Raw genomic sequence first — 20,208 nt, forward strand, 5'->3', positions numbered from 1 at the left:
GACCACACCAAGACAACAATAACAGTCCTAGACCACACCAACACAACAACAACAGTACCAGACCACACCAAGACAACAACAACAATAACAACAGTCCCAGACCACACCAACAACAGTCCCAGACCACAACAAGACAACAACAGTCCCAGACCACACCAAGACAACAACAGTCCCAGACTACACCAAGACAACAACAGCCCCAGACCACACCAACACAACAACAACAGCCCCAGACCACACCAACACAACAACAACAGTCCCAGACCACACCAAGACAACAACAACAGCCCCAGACCACACCAACACAACAACAACAGCCCCAGACCACACCAACACAACAACAACAGCCCCAGACCACACCAAGACAACAACAACAGTCCTAGACCACACCAACACAACAACAGTCCCAGACTACACCAACAACAACAACAACAGTCCCAGACCACACCAAGACAACAACAGTCCTAGACCACACCAAGACAACAACAACAGTCCCAGACCACATCAAGACAACAACAACAACAATCCTAGACCACACCAACACAACAACAACAGCCCCAGACCACACCAAGACAACAACAACAGTCCCAGGCCACAACAACAGCCCCAGACCACACCAACACAACAACAACAGTCCCAGACCACAACAACACAACAACAGTCCCAGACCACACGAAGACAACAACAACAGTCCTAGACCACACCAACACAACAACAACAGCCCCAGACCACACCAACACACCAACAACAGTCCCAGACCACAACAACACAACAACAGTCCCAGACCACACAAAGACAACAACAACAGTCCTAGACCACACCAACACAACAACAACAACAGTCCCAGACAACACCAACACAACAACAGTCCTAGACCACACCAACACAACAACAACAACAGTCCCAGACCACACCAACACAACAACAACAGTCCCAGACCACAACAACACAACAGTCCCAGACCACAACAACACAACAGTCCCAGACCACACCAACACAACAGTCCCAGACCACAACAACACAACAGTCCCAGACCACAACAACACAACAGTCCCAGACCACACCAACACAACAACAACAGTCCCAGACCACAACAACACAACAGTCCCAGGCCACAACAACAGTCCCAGACCACACAAAGACAACAACAGTCCCAGACCACAACAACACAACAACAGTCCCAGACCACAACAACAGTCCCAGACCACAACAACACAACAACAATAACAGTCCCAGACCACAACAACACAACAACAACAGTCCCAGACAACAACAACAGTCCCAGACCACACCAACACAACAACAACAGTCCCTCAATTCCATTGCACAAGGAAATTAACGACAAGATTCTTTGGCTGCCACTGTAAACGCCCACGTGACGATGGTGGTGTATAAAGCCACGTGGTTGAGCCGTCGTTGGCGATGGCCCAGTCGCCTCTGATGAAGAGCCACGTGACTCAGCCGGCATGTCGCCTGCTAGAATCAAACGTAGCGAAGTTTAATCGATTGTTTGTCTGTCGCTGCTCGCTATTCAGTTGAGATTTCATTGTCTCTCACCAGTAACTCTCTCTGTCTGGACTCTCTTATTCATGGGCTCTGAAGAAGGGCCCTTGCCCGAAACGTCGCCTATTGTATATTTGCCCTTTTAAGGCACGGCAACACTCACGTGTTGGGTTTTAACGCTAATTGTGTCGGTGTCTCTCCTGTGCGCGATGACGTCACGCCGCTCATCGTGTATTCTGTGCGTGATGACGTCACACCCCCATAGTGTATTCTGAGCATGATGACGTCACGCCCACAGCTTGTCTCCTGTGCGCGATGACGTCACTGCCGCCTAATCGTGTTTTCTTCCCGTGATGACGTCACGGAACCCCATCGTGTCTTGTGCGTGATGACGTCACGGCGCCCGTCGTGTATTCTGTGCGTGATGACGTCACAACCCAATTGTGTCTTCTGTGGATGATGACGTCATATCCCCTTTTGTGTCCACTGTGCATGATGACGTCACGAGCCCGCTTGTGTCTACTGTGTGTGATGACGTCAGGGATTCTCCTGTGTCTACTGTGCGTGATGACGTCACGGGCCCTCTTGTGTCTACTGTGCGTGATGACGTCGCGGCTCCCTGAATCTTCCAAAGTATTGAACAAATGACGTCACGCGATTTGGACGATTTTTGACCCCCCCCTTCGTCACACGGCGTCACAAAAAGTCAGACCCCCCTCAAATATGACGTCACAAAGCTCTGCCCCCCCCCCCAAATAAAACATGCTTCAAATGGCTTTAAACTATTGTCATTGTAGTGCGTATTTAATGTGGCGCTGCACTCTGATGTTGTAGGAGAACACATTTATTAAGAAGTCTATTTAATTAAGTAGAACGTGTTGTCTATATTTATTTAAAGTTGCGCATTTTGGTGTGACGTCACATTTCTCAAACACCCCCCCTCTGACCCCCCCCCTAGATGCGTGACGTCATTTATGTACGTCCCCTTTACCGAAAGAACCAAACAGAATGCCCTCCTTTTGTTTATAAATGAAAAATACGTCAGCGTGCGTGATGACGTCACGGGCTCGGCACGAGAACGGGCTATCGTGCGTGATGACGTCACCAGTTTCGTTGGCAACGCTGAGCCCCTCCCCCCCGCTGTGCGCGGTGACGTCGGGCGGTTGGCGTGATTGCGTCACGCGTGTTGACGCTCATCTCGGGAAGTCGCCTCCATTGTTTGCTTGCCCAGCGGCGTCTCCCCGTTTCCGTACTGACTCGCAAGAGACGACACAGAGACAGAGACACAGACAGAGAGACAGAGACACAGACGTGTGAGTTACACTCGCGGCATCGCGCGCAAAAAAAAACAACAACAACCCCATAACGCTTCCGTCCTGGCGCTGTTTGGATTATATTCGGGATTCCCCCGGGCTCTACGGGCCTCGCATGGATTCTCACCCAGCAGCCTGAGATAGGCCTCGGGCGGAGCGCCACTCTGGTGGTGGGGGGGGGTGTCACGTTGCGTGTCCGTGTGTTGTGTGTGTGTGTCCGTGTGTGTTGTGTGTCCGTGTATTGTGTGTGTGTTGTGTGTCTGTGTGTTGTGTGTCGGGGTTGTGTGTCCGTGTGTTGTGTGTCTGTCCGTGTGTTGTGTGTCTGTCCGTGTGTTGTGTGTCAACCTAGGGCCTCCCCTAGGTCGACACACAACGACTCAGGTCGACACACAACGACTCAGCCTCAAATGAGTACCTGGTGCGGTGTGTAAACATCGCCACTGGGGAGACAAAGGCGGTCGGGCGTGGTGCTGGCCACCCACCCCCTCGTGTGCCGTTCCGGCCTTTATAGGTGCTCGCTAACAGCACTTGCCCCTACAGTCTGTTACAGGCTATACGGGGGATCTTTGTGTGTCGGGGTTGTGTGTCTGTCCATGTGTTGTGTGTCTGTCCGTGTGTTGTGTCTGTGTGTTGTGTGTCCGGGTTGTGTGTCTGTCCGTGTGTTGTGTCTGTGTGTTGTGTGTCCGTGTGTTGTGTCTGTCCGTGTGTTGCGTTGTGTCGGGGTTGTGTCCGTGTGTTGTGTGTCTGTCTGTGTGTTGTGTCCGGGTTGTGTTGCGTGTCCGTGTGTTGTGTCCGTGTGCTGTGTGTCTGTCCGTGTGTTGTGTGTCCGTGTGTTGTGTCCGTGTGTTGTGTCCGTGTGTCGCGTTGTGTCCGTGTGTTGCGTGTCCGAGTCTGGTTGTGTCGTGGTGGTTGTTGTTGTTGATGTGGTTGCGTGATGTCAACAATGTGTGTAGGGTGTGTTTTGTTCGCCGGTTCTTGTTTGTCGGGTTGTGACCGACGATTTGAGCTTGTGGTAGTGTTTGACTGGACATCTGTGACTGGACATCTGTGAATGTCGCCGCTAGGGAGACAAAGGCGGCCGGGCGGAGTGCTGGACACCCCCACCCCCTCGTGTGGGGTGTCGGCCTTAATGGGTGCTCGCTAACAGCACTTGCCCCAGCAGGCTATTGCAGGCTATACGGGGGGTCTTTGTTGCTATAATTTAACCTTTATAGAACATACCACACACGCGTGTAGCGCCCGAAACCTCCTGGGCTCTGATTTATGTTTTAGAGATTCAAGTTCCAGATGTTTCAAGTTGATTTGATCTAACCAGATGAACCCGCGAGACCAGTATGAGCCTCATTTTTGAAGATTGAGTCGTGAGTGAGTGGGTTAGTGAGCGAGTTAGTGGGCGAGTGAGTGAGACAATGGGGGAGTGAGTGGGTAATTGAGTGAACGGGTGAGTGAGTTAGTGGACGAGTGAGTGGGTTTGTGGGTCAAGTAAGTGGGTGAGTGAGTGAGACAATTGGTGACTGGGTAATTGAGTGAATGGGTGAGTGAGTGAGTTGGTGGACGAGTGAGTGGGTTTGTGGATCAAGAAAGTGGGTGAGTGAGTAAGTGAGACAATAGGTGAGTGAGTGGGTAATTGAGTGAATGGGTGAGTTGGTGGACGAGTGAGAGGGTTTGTGGATCGAGTAAGTGGGTGAGAATGGGTGAGTGAGTTAGTGGACGAGTGAGTGGGTGTGTGGATCGAGTAAGTGGGTAAGTGAGAATTGGTGAGTGAGTGGGTAATTGAGTGAATGGGTGAGTTGGTGGACGAGTGAGTGGGTTTGTGGATCGAGTAAGTGGGTGAGTGAGTGAGACAATTGGTGAGTGAATGGGTGAGTGAGTTGGTGGATGAGCGAGTGGGTTTGTGGATCGAGTAAGTGGGTGAGTGAGTAAGTGAGACAATTGGTGAGTGAGTGAATGGGTGAGTGAGTTGGTGGATGAGCGAGTGAGTAAGTGAGTTAATGGGTGAGTGAGTGAATGGGTGAGTGAGTTGGTGGATGAGCGAGTGAGTGAGTGCGTGAGTTAAAGTTGATCTCGTGTAACCAGGTAACAACTCAATAGAGAGCAGGATAGGAGTCTCATTTGCAAGATGATGTTGATGCTGGTGTTGTCGATGGTATTGATGATGGTGTTGATGATGGTGTTGATGGTATTGCCGATGGTGTTGATGATGGTGTTGATGGTGTTGATGGTGTTGATGGTGTTGATGGTATTGATGATGGTGTTGATGGTATTGATGGTGTTGATGATGGTGTTGATGATGGTGTTGATCCTGGTGTTGATGCTGGTGTAGATGGTGTTGATGGTATTGATGATGGTGTTGATGGTGTTGTTACCGATGGTGTTACCGATGGTGTTGAATCTGCCAGTGATCTCTGTCATTCAACCCACGACACCAGGGTCTGTCCCGTGGCCTCCTGCCAGCAGCGACCCTTCCACACTTCACGCGTGGCCTCAAAGGGCACGTGTCCTGGCACAAGCGTCGTGGTGACGTTACCGCCACTTGGTGGCGAATGGCGGTTGTTGTTGTTGTTGTTGATGACGACGTTGCTCATGATGTTGTGGTTTCAGAATGGCCGGGTTTCTGGATCACGTGCGCTGGCCCGAGTGCGAATGCATCGATTGGAGCGAGAAGAGAAATGCCATCGCCTCCGTGGCTGCGGGCGTGCTGGTGATCACGAACACACAAGCACATCCACCGTTGCCGCAATCACTATGGGCGTGCAACCTCGTTTAGCGCGATGCAGGGACTCCTCTAATTACGAATGAGTTAGGTTCCAGAGGTCTGTTGTTAGTAAGTCCAAACTTTACTCCTGATGATTCCAAAACGTGCTGTACGGAGTGTACACTAAGCACGGGGAATGGCTTCAGAAGTTGTATCATCTCCTGCAGATGTGAATGCAACTGAACTTCTTTCGCACTACGTAGACAATCGTGCTAATCCGAGGTGCGAGGGATGGACAACAACCGATGGGTCTCTGTGTGAACTTATGGGTCTCTGTGTGAACTTATGGGTCTCTGTGTGAGTCTACAAGTCTCTGTGTGAGTCTATGGGTCTCTGTGTGAGTCTACAAGGCTCTGTGTGAGTCTATGAGTCTCTGTGTGAGTCTATGGGTCTCTGTGTGAGTCTATGGGTCTCTGTGTGAGTCTATGGGTCTCTGTGTGAGTCTATGGGTCTCTGTGTGAACTTATGGGTCTCTGTGTGAGTCTACAAGTCTCTGTGTGAGTCTATGGGTCTCTGTGTGAGTCGATGGGTCTCTGTGTGAGTCTACAAGTCTCTGTGTGAGTCTACAAGTCTCTGTGTGAGCCTGTGGGTATTTGTGTGAGTCTATGGGTCTCTGTGAACTTATGGGTCTCTGTGTGAACTTATGGGTCTCTGTGTGAGTCTACAAGTCTCTGTGTGAGTCTATGGGTCTTTGTGTGAGTCTATGGGTCTCTGTGTGAACTTAAGGGTCTCTGTGTGAGTCTATGGGTCTTTGTGTGAGTCTATGGGTCTCTGTGTGAGTACGGGTCTTTGTGTGAGTCTATGGGTCTTTGTGTGAGTCTATGGGTCTTTGTGTGAGTCTATGGGTCTCTGTGTGAGTACGGGTCTTTGTGTGAGTCTATGGGTCTTTGTGTGAGTCTATGGGTCTTTGTGTGAGTCTACAAGTCTCTGTGTGAGTCTATGGGTCTTTGTGCGAGTCTATGGGTCTCTGTGAACTTATGGGTCTCTGTGTGAGTACGGGTCTTTGTGTGAGTCTATGGGTCTCTGTGTGAGTACGGGTCTTTGTGTGAGTCTATGGGTCTTTGTGTGAGTCTGTGGGTCTTTGTGTGAGTCTACAAGTCTCTGTGTGAGTCTATGGGTCTTTGTGTGAGTCTATGGGTCTCTGTGTGAACTTATGGGTCTCTGTGTGAGTATGGGTCTTTGTGTGAGTTTATGGGTCTCTGTGTGAGTACGGGTCTTTGTGTGATTCTTTGGGTCTTTGTGCGAGTCTGTGGGTCTTTGTGTGAGTCTACAGGTCTCTGTGTGAACTTATGGGTCTCTGTGTGAGTACGGGTCTTTGTGTGGGTCTATGGGTCTCTGTGAGTCTATGGGTCCTTGTGTGAGTTTATGGGTCTTTGTGTGAGTCTATGGGTCTTTGTGTGAGTTTATGGGTCTTTGTGTGAGTCTATGGGTCTTTGTGTGAGTCTATGGGTCTTTGTGTGAGTCTGTTATCAGTGTCGCATGGTTTGTAATGGTGCTGCTTCTGCTGTTAACATTGCCGTTGCTAATTGTTGTGGTGGTTGTTGTGGTGGTTGTTGTGGTGGATGTAGTTTTTCACAGGATGGTGGGTGATCATCGATGCTGCGGTTATGTATCCTGAGTCGTCCAAACTCAACCACGCTTACCACACATGTGGTGTGATCTCAACTATAGCCTTCCTCATGTAAGCAACCATCAACACCACCACCATCAACACCACCACCATCAACACCACTACCATTATCAACACCACTGTAAACACTACCACCACAACCACTACCATCAACTGCCCAGTAGCATCCTTCACAAGCCTCCTCCACAGAGGCCGATCTTGACACCGCTGGTACCAGTCATCGGCAAGTCCACTCAGCTCCATGTCCTCCTGTATCACATCACTCCATCTCTTCGCTAGCCCGTGCCGCGCCCGTTTATCCCCCTCGATCCGGCCGAACAAAAGCTGTTTCGGCATGCGGTGGCTGGGCATGCGGGCTACATGACCCAGCCAAAGCAGCCTCGCCTGCCGGAGGAGCTCACCGATGGGACCTTGCCCAGATTTTTCAAGGATTTGTGAGATCCTCGCACAATCCAGCTTGGTTAAACCCAGGATGGATCGTAGGCAGGCCAGCCTAAATGTTTCTAACTGGCGAAGATGCTCCATTAGGGGGGTCCACGTTTCGCAAGCGTAGAGAAAGGAGGGAATGACCGTGGCCGAGAAGACCTGAAGCTTAGTGCGGAGCGACAGACCAGGTAGCTTCCACACAGCGTTACGCAACCGATGAAAAGATATTGCCGCTCGACTGATTCGGAGTGAGACCTCTGCTGTTAAACTGGAGCCGATCATCAACACCACCACAATCAACACCACCATCATCAACACCACCATCATCAACACCACCACCATCAACAACACCATCAACACCACCATCATCAACACCACCATTGTCAACATTACTATAAACACCACCACTACCATCAACACCACCACTACCATCAACACCACCACCATCATCAACACCACCATCAACACCACCACCATCAACAACACCATCAACACCACCATCATCAACACCACCATGGTCAACATTACTATAAACACCACCACTACCATCAATACCACCACCACCACCACTACCATCAACACCACCACCACCACGCCCACGATCAACACCACCACCATCATCAACACCACCACCATCATCAACACCACCATCATCAACACCACCATCATCAACACCACCATCATCAACACCACCATCATCAACACCACCATCATCAACACCACCATCATCAACACCACCATCATCAATGCCACAACCATCAACACCATCAACAACACCACCACCACAACCATCAACACCATCATCAACAACAATACTAGAGGCCGACCGAAATTCGGTTTCGGCGCTGGAAGTTGGCAAGTTGTCTCTTTCGGCATCGTTTTATGTTTCGGCCGAAACTGATATTGACTTTGGGTCGTCAAGTGAAGATCTGTTTTTAGAATATAACGCTAGTGCTACGTCTATCAATCTGCCTATCGGCCGGTCAGTAGGCGCTAGGCTATCCTACATGCTGCAAAACAAAGATAAAAAAAAACATCCCCCGTATAGCCTTAACAGACTGTAGGGGCAAGTGCTGTTAGCGAGCACCTATAAAGGCCGGAACGGTACACGAGGGGGTGGGTGGCCAGCACCACGCCCGACCGCCTTTGTCTCCCCAGTGGCGATGTTTACACACCGCACCAGGTACTCATTTGAGGCCGAGTCGACCTAGGGGAGGCCCGGGACCGGTTCAGATAATCGTCACTGGTGTTGGCCGTGAGCGGGAATCGAACCCGGGTCGCCAGGTTGGTAGCGCAGCGTAGCGCTAACCGCTGCACCATCGCTCCCCACAAACACACAGACACACAGACACACAGAGACACACACACAGACACACAGAGACACACACACACAGAGACACACACAGACACACACACAGAGACACACACACAGATACACACAGACACACACACAGACACACACACAGACACACACACAGACACACACACAGACACACACAGACGTCAGCAGCTGCAGCTTGGGAGCGATGTTACAGCCGCAACTATATTCTGCTACCGTAGATGCGACCGGTTCACAGAAGGCAGCCTGCATCTCCATCCGTGTGTGGAGTCTCTTTAGCGGGACGACAGCAAAGCGCCTCCGTTGTCTGTTCCCAGCCGCCAGCCCGCCTTGGCTTGCGTGTTGCGTTTCGCTTGAGTCTACGCGCGTGTTGATGCCGAGATTCGAAGTCTGGCAATATTGATATTCAGTTAACTTAACTAAATCTAAATCTAGAATTGATATTCAGTTAGTTGATAGTTCCGTAGCGAATTAGTGATAACGAAATTACGAATTCTTGAGTGAAGTAGGAAATTAAAGTTAATAAACGGAGCAGTTAATCGGAAGAATGTCAAAGCACGCGGTGTGGGATTACTCCACCAAAGTCGATTTTGATTAAAGCAAGGTGCAGCAACTTGTTGGGCAAGAATGCGGAAAAACTGGTATTTATTAACTACAACATTGGTTTCTTTTGATATAATTACTAAGTAAGTAACACCTAAAGATTTGATATTTACCGACTCTTACTGCAGGCTCTGAATGATTAGTTCTAGATTTATTTTTAATTAAAGTAGCATTGCTTCATGACATTTAATAAATCTTGTGTTGGGTAACTTCGGTTATTACCTTGCTGGTTTCGGTTTGGGCCGAAAGCAGAAATTCAGTTTCGGTCGGCCTCTAAACAATACCACCACAACCACCACTATCAACACCACCACAACCACCACAACCACCACTATCAACACCACCACCACCACAACCACCACTATCAACACCACCACCACTGTCAACACCATCATTAACACAACCTACTACCATCAACACCACGACCATCAACACCATCACCACCACAACCACCACTATCAACACCACCACAACCACCACTATCAACACCACCACCACTGTCTACACCATCATTAACACAACCTACTACCATCAACACCACCACCATCAACACCATCACCACCACAACCACCACTATCAACACCACCACCACAACCACCACTATCAACACCACCACCACTGTCAACACCATCATTAACACAACCTACTACCATCAACACCACCACCATCAACACCATCACCACCACAACCACCACTATCAACACCACCACCACAACCACCACTATCAACACCACCACCACTGTCAACACCATCATTAACACAACCTACTACCATCAACACCACCACCATAAACACCACTATCAACACCACCACCACCACTGTCAACACCATCATTAACACAACCTACTGCCATCAACACCACCACCATCAACACCATCACCACCACAACCACCACTATCAACACCACCACCACAACCACCACTATCAACACCACCACAACCACCACTATCAACACCACCACCACTGTCAACACCATCATTAGCACAACCTACTACCATCAATACCACCACCATCAACACAACCACCACCACAACCACCACACCCATTAACACAACCACCACTGCAATCACCACCACCATCATCAACACCACTATCAACACCACCACTACCACCATTGTCAACACCATCATTAACACAACCTACTACCATCAACACCACCACCATCAACACCACCACAACCACCACCACAACCACCACACCCATTAACACAACCACCACTGCAATCAGCACCACCATCATCAACACCACTATCAACACCACCATCAACACCACCAATAACACCACCATCAACACCACCACAACCACCACACCCATTACATCCATTAACACAACCACCACTGCAATCACCACTTTCCACCACAACCACCACTACAACCACACCCACTTCTACAACCACCACTACCACCACCATCACTACCACCACCACTACGACCATCAACACCACGACCACACACCTACTACCGCAACTACCGCCACAGCCACCATAACCACTACCAAGGACAAAGATCCCCCGTATAGACTGATGGTGCAGGTACTGTTAGCGAGTAGCAACACCACTGAAGGCCAATACGGCACACGAGGGGGTGGGTGGCAAGCACCACGCCCGGCTTCCTTTGCCTCCCTCGTCGAGATGTTTACTACGCACCGCAACAGGTATTCAGTTAAGGCTGAGCTGACCTAGAGGAGGCCCAGGATCGGTTGAGGCAGCTGTCAGCAGTGTTGGTGGCCGTGAGGGGGAATCAAACTCGGGTCGCCGGGTTCGTAGCGCAGGATAGTGCTAAGCGCTGCGCCACCGCTCCCCACAGCCACCCACCACCACCATCGGCACAACCACCGCCGCTACCGAACGGAGACGAATTGTCCCGTGTCTCTCTCTCTCTGTGTGTGTGTGTGTGCAGGATAAACGCCGTCTCTAACGGCCAGGTCAGAGGAGATGGATACAGCGATGGGTGCATGGGACAGACAGGTGCCTCACCTCCTACTCTCTGTGCCTCACCTCCTACTCCCTGTCTCACCTCCTACTCTCTGTGCCTCACCTCCTACTCTCTGTGCCTCACCTCCTACTCCCTGTCTCACCTCCTACTCTCTGTGTCTCACCTCCTACTCTCTGTGCCTCACCTCCTACTCCCTGTCTCACCTCCTACTCCCTATCTCACCTCCTACTCTCTGTCTCACCTCCTACTCTCTGTGTGTCACCTCCTACTCACTGTCTCACCTCCTACTCTCTGTCTCACCTCCTACTCTCTGTCTCACCTCCTACTCTCTGTGTGTCACCTCCTACTCACTGTCTCACCTCATACTCTCTGTCTCACCTCCTACTCCCTGTCTCACCTCCTACTCTCTGTCTCACCTCCTACTCTCTGTCTCACCTCCTACTCTATGTCTCACCTCCTACTCCCTGTCTCACCTCCTACTCCCTGTCTCACCTCCTACTCTCTGTCTCACCTCCTACTCCCTGTCTCACCTCCTACTCCCTGTCTCACCTCCTACTCTCTGTCTCACCTCCTACTCCCTGTCTCACCTCCTACTCCCTGTCTCACCTCCTACTCTCTGTCTCACCTCCTACTCTCTGTCTCACCTCCTACTCCCTGTCTCACCTCCTACTCTCTGTCTCACCTCCTACTCTCTGTCTCACCTCCTACTCTCTGTCTCACCTCCTACTCTCTGTCTCACCTCCTACTCCCTGTCTCACCTCCTACTCTCTGTCTCACCTCCTACTCTCTGTCTCACCTCCTACTCTCTGTCTCACCTCCTACTCTCTGTCTCACCTCCTACTCTCTGTCTCACCTCCTACTCCCTGTCTCACCTCCTACTCTCTGTCTCACCTCCTACTCTGTGTCTCACCTCCTACTCCCTGTCTCACCTCCTACTCCCTGTCTCACCTCCTACTCTCTGTCTCACCTCCTACTCTCTGTCTCACCTCCTACTCCCTGTCTCACCTCCTACTCTCTGTCTCACCTCCTACTCTCTGTCTCACCTCCTACTCTCTGTCTCACCTCCTACTCTCTGTCTCACCTCCTACTCCCTGTCTCACCTCCTACTCTCTGTATCACCTCCTACTCTCTGTCTCACCTCCTACTCCCTGTCTCACCTCCTACTCTCTGTCTCACCTCCTACTCTCTGTCTCACCTCCTACTCTCTGTCTCACCTCCTACTCTCTGTCTCACCTCCTACTCCCTGTCTCACCTCCTACTCTGTGTGCCTCACCTCCTACTCCCTGTCTCACCTCCTACTCTCTGTCTCACCTCCTACTCTCTGTCTCACCTCCTACTCTCTGTGTGTCACCTACTCTCTGTGTCTCACCTCCTACTCTCTGTCTCACCTCCTAATCCCTGTCTCACCTCCTACTCCCTGTCTCACCTCCTACTCTCTGTCTCACCTCCTACTCTCTGTCTCACCTCCTACTCCCTGTCTCACCTCCTACTCTCTGTCTCACCTCCTACTCTCTGTCTCACCTCCTACTCTCTGTCTCACCTCCTACTCCCTGTCTCACCTCCTACTCTCTGTCTCACCTCCTACTCTCTGTCTCACCTCCTACTCTCTGTCTCACCTCCTACTCCCTGTCTCACCTCCTACTCCCTGTCTCACCTCCTACTCCCTGTCTCACCTCCTACTCCCTGTGTCTCCCCCCCTGTGTCTCTCCCCACTCCCCCCCCCCCCCCCGTGGCTCACCCAAAGCATTGTGTCCAACTCTGTCTCTCTGTGTCCCTCTCCGAGTGTAGGGGCGCGCGTCTGGCTGTTTGTGGGCTTCATGTTGTCATTCGGAGCCCTCATCGCCTCCATGTGGATCCTCTTTGGTGGATTTGTTGTCACAAGTGAGGCCCTCAGACTCGCACAGAGACCCACAGACTCATCACACAGAGACCCATAGACTCACCACACAGAGACCCACAGACTCATCACACAGAGACCCATAGACTCACCACAAAGAGACCCACAGATTCATCACACAGAGATCCATAGACTCATCACACAGAGACCCACAGACTCACCACACAGAGACCCATAGACTCACCACACAGAGACCCACAGACTCACCACACAGAGACCCACAGACTCATCACACAGAGACCCATAGACTCATCACACAGAGACCCACAGACTCACCACACAGAGACCCACAGACTCATCACACAGAGACCCACAGACTCATCACACAGAGACCCATAGATTCGTCACACAGAGACCCATAGACTCATCACACAGAGACCCATAGACTCACCACACAGAGACCCATAGACTCATCACACAGACATCCATAGACTCACCACACAGAGACCCACAGACTCATCACACAGAGACCCACAGACTCACCACACAGAGACACACAGACTCATCACACAGAGACCCACAGACTCACCACACAGAGACACACAGACTCATCACACAGAGACCCACAGACTCATCACACAGAGACCCATTGACTCACCACAGAGACCCACAGACTCACCACACAGAGACCCACAGACTCATCACACAGAGACCCATAGACTCATCACACAGAGACCCACAGACTCACCACACAGAGACCCATAGACTCACCACACAGAGACCCACAGACTCACCACACAGAGACCCACAGACTCATCACACAGAGACCCATAGACTCATCACACAGAGACCCACAGACTCACCACACAGAGACCCATAGACTCACCACACAGAGACCCACAGACTCATCACACAGAGACCCACAGACTCACCACACAGAGACACACAGACTCATCACACATAGACCCATAGACTCATCACACAGAGACCCACAGACTCACACAGAGACCCACAGACTCATCACACAGAGACCCACAGACTCATCACACAGAGACCCATAGACTCGTCACACAGAGACCCATAGACTCATCACACAGAGGTCCATAGACTCACCACACAGAGACCCATAGACTCATCACACAGACATCCATAGACTCACCACACAGAGACCCACAGACTCACCTCACAGAGACCCATAGACTCACCACACAGAGACCCATAGACTCACTACACATAGACCCATAGACTCATCACACGGAGACCCACAGACTCACCACACAGAGACCCACAGACTCATCACACAGAGACCCATAGACTCATCACATAGAGACCCACAGACTCACCACACAGAGACCCACAGACTCATCACACAGAGACCCACAGACTCACCACACAGAGACCCACAGACTCATCACACAGAGACCCATAGACTCATCACACAGAAACCCACAGACTCACCACACAGAGACCCACAGACTCATCACACAGAGACCCATAGACTGATCACACAGAGACCCACATACTCACCACACAGAGACCCACAGACTCACCACACTGAGACCCACAGACTAACCACAGAGACCCACAGACTCACCACACAGAGACCCACAGACTCATCACACAGAGACCCACAGACTCACCACACAAGACCCACAGACTCATCACACAGAGACCCACAGACACACCACACACAGAGACCCAGAGACTCACCACACAGAGACCCACAGACTCATCACACAGAGACCCACAGACTCACCACACACAGATACCCACAGACTCACCACACACAGAGACCCGCAGACTCGTCACACAGAGACCCACAGACTCACCAAACACAGAGACCCACAGACTCACCACACAGATACCCACAGACTCATCACACAGAGACCCACAGACTCATCACACAGAGACTCACAGACTCATCACACAGAAACCCATAGACTCACCACACAGAGACCCATAGACTCACTACACATAGACCCATAGACTCATCACACAGAGACCCACAGACTCACCACACAGAGACCCACAGACTCACAAAACACCCCTAGACTCGTCACACAGAGACCTATAGACTCATGACACAGATCATTATCACGTGGAAATGTATTGCCGCAGCCAACTAATCTAAGCACGTCTTGTTTCTGAATGTGGAGGGAAAAACCTGAGGACTTGGATAGATATACATGCAACCTCCATGGGGACAACATGATATACCACTTCATAGCACTATCATTTGTGGCCTGGTTCCTTCTGAAAAATAGCCTAATAGCTCAGTGGGCCTTACTGGGTAAAATCTAAATTGTTTATTTTGCAGTTGAGATCAGTGCTGTATGTGTGGTTAATGTGGTGGTGGTGGCGGTGGTTGCAGAGCAAGAGAATGTCTACCCGGGTCTGGCTGTCTTCTTCCAAAACGCGTTCATTTTCTTTGGGTGAGTTCCACAACAGAGTGTGTGGGTGAGCGGGTGGGTCACCGAGTGTGTACGTGAGTCGGTGACCGGGTGAGTGGGTGAGGGTTTGAGTGGGTGGGTGGGTAAGTGGGTGAGCGAGTGAGTGGGTGAGCAGTTGAGTGGGTGATTGTGTGGATGAGTGGGTGAGGGCTTAAGTCGGTGGGTGGGTGAGCGAGTGAGTTGGTGAGTAGTTGTGTGGGTGAGGGCTTAAGTCAGTGGGTGGGTGAGCGAGTGAGTGGGTGAGTAGTTGTGTAGGCGAGGGCTTAAGTCGGTAGGTGGGTGAGCGAGTGAGTTGGTGAGTAGATGAGCGAGTGAGTGCTTGAGTGAGCGAGCGCTTGAGTGAATGGGTGGGGAGGGGTGGGTGAGTCAATGGGTGGGGGTGAGCAGGTGGACAGGTTGGTGGATGAGTGAGTGGTTGGGCAGGTGAGTGGGCGAGTGAGTGGTGAGTACTGAGGTGAGTTTTTGTGTTGCAGGGGACTGGTTTTCAAGTTTGGACGATCTGAAGATCTTTGGGAATGAGAAATTTCCACTCAAGCACTCACTCATCCACTCGCTTAAACATTGACCCACTCATGCACCCACTCACTCACTCACCCACTCACTCACTCACCCGCTCACTCACCCACTCACCCACCCATTCACTCACCCACTCACTCACCCACTCACTCGCCCACTCACTCGCTCACTCACCCACTCACTCACCCGCTCACTCACCCATGCACTCACCCAAGCACTCACCCACGCACTCACGCACCCACTCGCCCACCCACCCACCCAGTCTCACTCACTGTCACAACGCTATTATGTTATCATTAGTTTTTGTAAGCCACTTTAGTGTGGAGGTTCTGCGTATCTGAACTAGGGATTATAAAGCTGCCCTGCTTTTTTCATATCTGCCATTTCCAGTCACTGGTCTCCGAATTCCTCGTTCGTGTGGGACGTGTAAGAGTGGTATATTGCCTTCACCAACAAGAGCTATGACATGTAAGTTGTACATGTGTGTGTGTGTCACCTTGCATCTGTGTGCGGACGCCCTGTCCCCTGAGAAGTCCCCAAGGGTAGACGGCGAACCCTCGAGGTGACTGCCTCGGGCCCCGCGCTTTGGTGCGTGGGGGGGGGCATGGGGGTTTAGTGTCAAAGGGCTCCCATTGCGTTCAGAAATCCGAATCGTTATTTCGACTGTGGAAGGAATGTTGACGCGCTATGAAGCCCCCGTGTCACGTGCTCAGTAGGGGCAGGGGCTCAGAGAGCCGGAACAAAAAAACACGACGGTGCCAAGAACATGAAATGCAAGCAAATCGCCGACTAAACACAACTGTTATTCTGCCAGGGCGAATGCCCACTGGGGTATGTGGTAGCTCTTTTTCGGAAGCCAACCTGGCCCACCGCAAGTGATCGCAGCTCAACGGAAGTGGCCGATATCGCCATCGGAGCCGTCGTGTGGACATTTATAGCAGCAGCAGCAGCAGCCAATGTTAAAGGGCTCCAAATTGGCCTGCAGTTGGCCTGCAGTGCTGAAGGCCCAGGCCATCTGACCTTCGTCTGGGCCTCCATTCGGATGTCCCCTGCCGGTCGGACGTGTTCCGTTTTGACGAGCGAGGGGGGGCGGGGGTTGGGGGTGGGGTGGGTGATGACGACAATGCGTTTCGTACGAATCTTAACGTGAACCACGATTTGTACACACCCCCGTTGGTCATACCCCCACCATGTACGTAAGGCCGTGTAAAAGCAGGAAATGTAATAAACTGATACTTTAACGTCCGTGCAAATCGTTGAGGTCCCTCGTTTTAACGAGCGAAATCAATAATCCCCCTCCCCCCCCCCGGTAAATATAACGCTTGGTGACATACTACGATGTGGTGCTACTACTACGACTACTAAAGTAGAACCCCCTCTTAACGACGGTAATTGGACGCGCGAAGCGGCCGCTAAGCGATTCCGTTGTTAGGTGAGTCTAGGGGCGGAGCACGAACACCGCCAAGAATTCCAAAGGAGATGTTTCCCCCTGCAAGGCGCAGCAAGATGGCCCAATGTAAAATAATGCTCCCTCAGCGCTCGTGAGTTGGACGTCGCTGATTGGCCGAGGCCACCTCGGACCGCTTTGGAGCTCGCCGATTGGCCGAAATTGGCGGTCGCGTGCTCGTCATGAGCCCGTCGTTACCTGGGCAACGTTCGCTAAGCGAACTCGTTGGGCTCTATGGAGGCCTGTCGATAAGCGATTAGTCGGTAACAGGGGTTCTCTACACTATACACTACACCACTATACACTACACTATACACTACATCACTACACTAAACGACTATACACTAAACTATGCACTACACTATACACTACACCACTATACACTACACTACTATACACTATACACCACACTATACACTACATCACTACACGAAACCACTATACTCTACACTATACACTACTATACACTACACTATACACTACATCACTACACTAAACCACTATACACTACACTATACACACCACTATACACTACACTACTATACACTACACTATACACTACACTATACACTACTATACACTACACTGTACACTAAACTATACACTACACTATACACTACACTATACACTACACCACTATACACTACACCACTATACACTACACTACTATACACTATACACTACACTATACACTACACTGTACACTACACTGTACACTACACTGTACACTACACTACTATACACTACACCACTATACACTACACCACTATACACTACACTATACTACACCACTATACACTACACTATACTACACCACTATACACTACACTATACACTACACCACTATACACTACACTATACACTAGTGCTGTACTAGTATACTACACTATACACACCACTATACACTACATTGTACACTACACTATACACTACACTACTATACACTACACTATACACTACACCACTATACACTACACTATACACTACACTATACACTACTATACACTACACTATACACTACTATACACTACACTATACACCACTATACACTACACTATACACTACACCACTATACACTACACTATACACTAGTGCTGTACTAGTATACTACACTATACACACCACTATACACTACATTGTACACTACACTATACACTACACTACTATACACTACACTATACACTACACCACTATACACTACACTATACACTACACTATACACTACTATACACTACACTATACACTACTATACACTACACTATACACTACTATACACTACACCACTATACACTACACTGTATACTACTATACACTACACTGTACACTACTATACATTACACTATACACTACACTATACACTACTATACACTACACTATACACTACACTATACTATACACTACTATACACTACACCACTATACACTTCACTATACACTACACTATACACTACACCACTATACACTACACTATACACTACACGTTGAGTTAAGCGATGACGTCACCCTGCTGCTCTATATAAAACCGGGAGCAAGCGAGGGCTTTACCATTCTGGCGAATTGCCTGATGATGCTGGAAGTATTTACCAGCGAAACGTCGTACTCAAACTGTAAATGTGGATTCACTCTTCAACACACCGGTGGGCTAAAGTAGTGAATTATTTGTCTTTTGTCAACGTGACACTTTTTTTGCTGATTGGCCGTGTCGGGTGGTGGAGGGTTACGACACATTTATAAATAAACGCGATCTAACCCAAAAACCGTTATTATGAACTACACGTTGGGCTCTATGGTGGAGGCCCATGGATAAGCGATGAGTCGTTGAGAGGCTTCTTCTGTCTTAGTAGGGAACAGGACTACACTATACACTACACTATATACTACACTATACACTACACTATACACACCACTATACACTACACTATACACTACACCACTATACACTACACTATACACTACACCACTATACACTACACTATACACTACACCACTATACACTACACCACTATACACTACACTATACACTACACCACTATACACTACACTATACACTACACGTTGGGCTCTATGGTGGAGGCCCATGGATAAGCGATGAGTCGTTGAGAGGCTTCTTCTGCCTTAGTAGGGAACAGGACTACACTATACACTAGTGCTGTACTAGTACACTACACTATACACTACACTGTACACTACACTGTACACTACACTGTACACTACACTATACACTACACGTTGGGCTCTATGGTGGAGGCCCATGGATAAGCGATGAGTCGTTGAGAGGCTCCTTCTGCCTTAGTAGGGAACAGGAGCGGCAAGTTACTGTTTGGTCCTTTGGGCGAAGTCCACGTCGGTACAAAGTAAATCACGTGACGTTTCGGGCGCGACACAACAAGCGTCCGTGATCACGTGGGACAGCCACAGCAAGAAACTACTTGCTGAAGTGGGCAAAGTGGGCGTGG

General features: G+C 50.2%; 1 protein-coding gene across 1 annotated transcript; it reads left to right on the forward strand.

The window, feature by feature from the left end:
• The first annotated feature begins 2,657 nt into the window (after positions 1 to 2,657).
• LOC116956610 (transmembrane protein 50A-like) lies at positions 2,658 to 17,551 on the forward strand. The gene is made up of 7 exons (XM_032978322.2): positions 2,658 to 2,816; positions 5,418 to 5,517; positions 7,140 to 7,252; positions 11,468 to 11,535; positions 13,292 to 13,384; positions 15,712 to 15,772; positions 16,264 to 17,551. The coding sequence occupies exons 2-7, from the start codon at positions 5,419 to 5,421 to the stop codon at positions 16,307 to 16,309; spliced, it is 480 nt and encodes a 159-aa protein (XP_032834213.1). The 5' UTR covers positions 2,658 to 2,816; position 5,418; the 3' UTR covers positions 16,310 to 17,551.
• The last annotated feature ends 2,657 nt before the right edge of the window (positions 17,552 to 20,208 follow it).

The sequence above is a fragment of the Petromyzon marinus genome, chromosome 66 (assembly GCF_048934315.1).
Source record: "Petromyzon marinus isolate PM22_M1 ecotype Great Lakes invasive population chromosome 66, UKy_Petmar_22M1.pri1.0, whole genome shotgun sequence".
NCBI classification, from domain to species: Eukaryota; Metazoa; Chordata; class Hyperoartia; order Petromyzontiformes; family Petromyzontidae; genus Petromyzon; species Petromyzon marinus.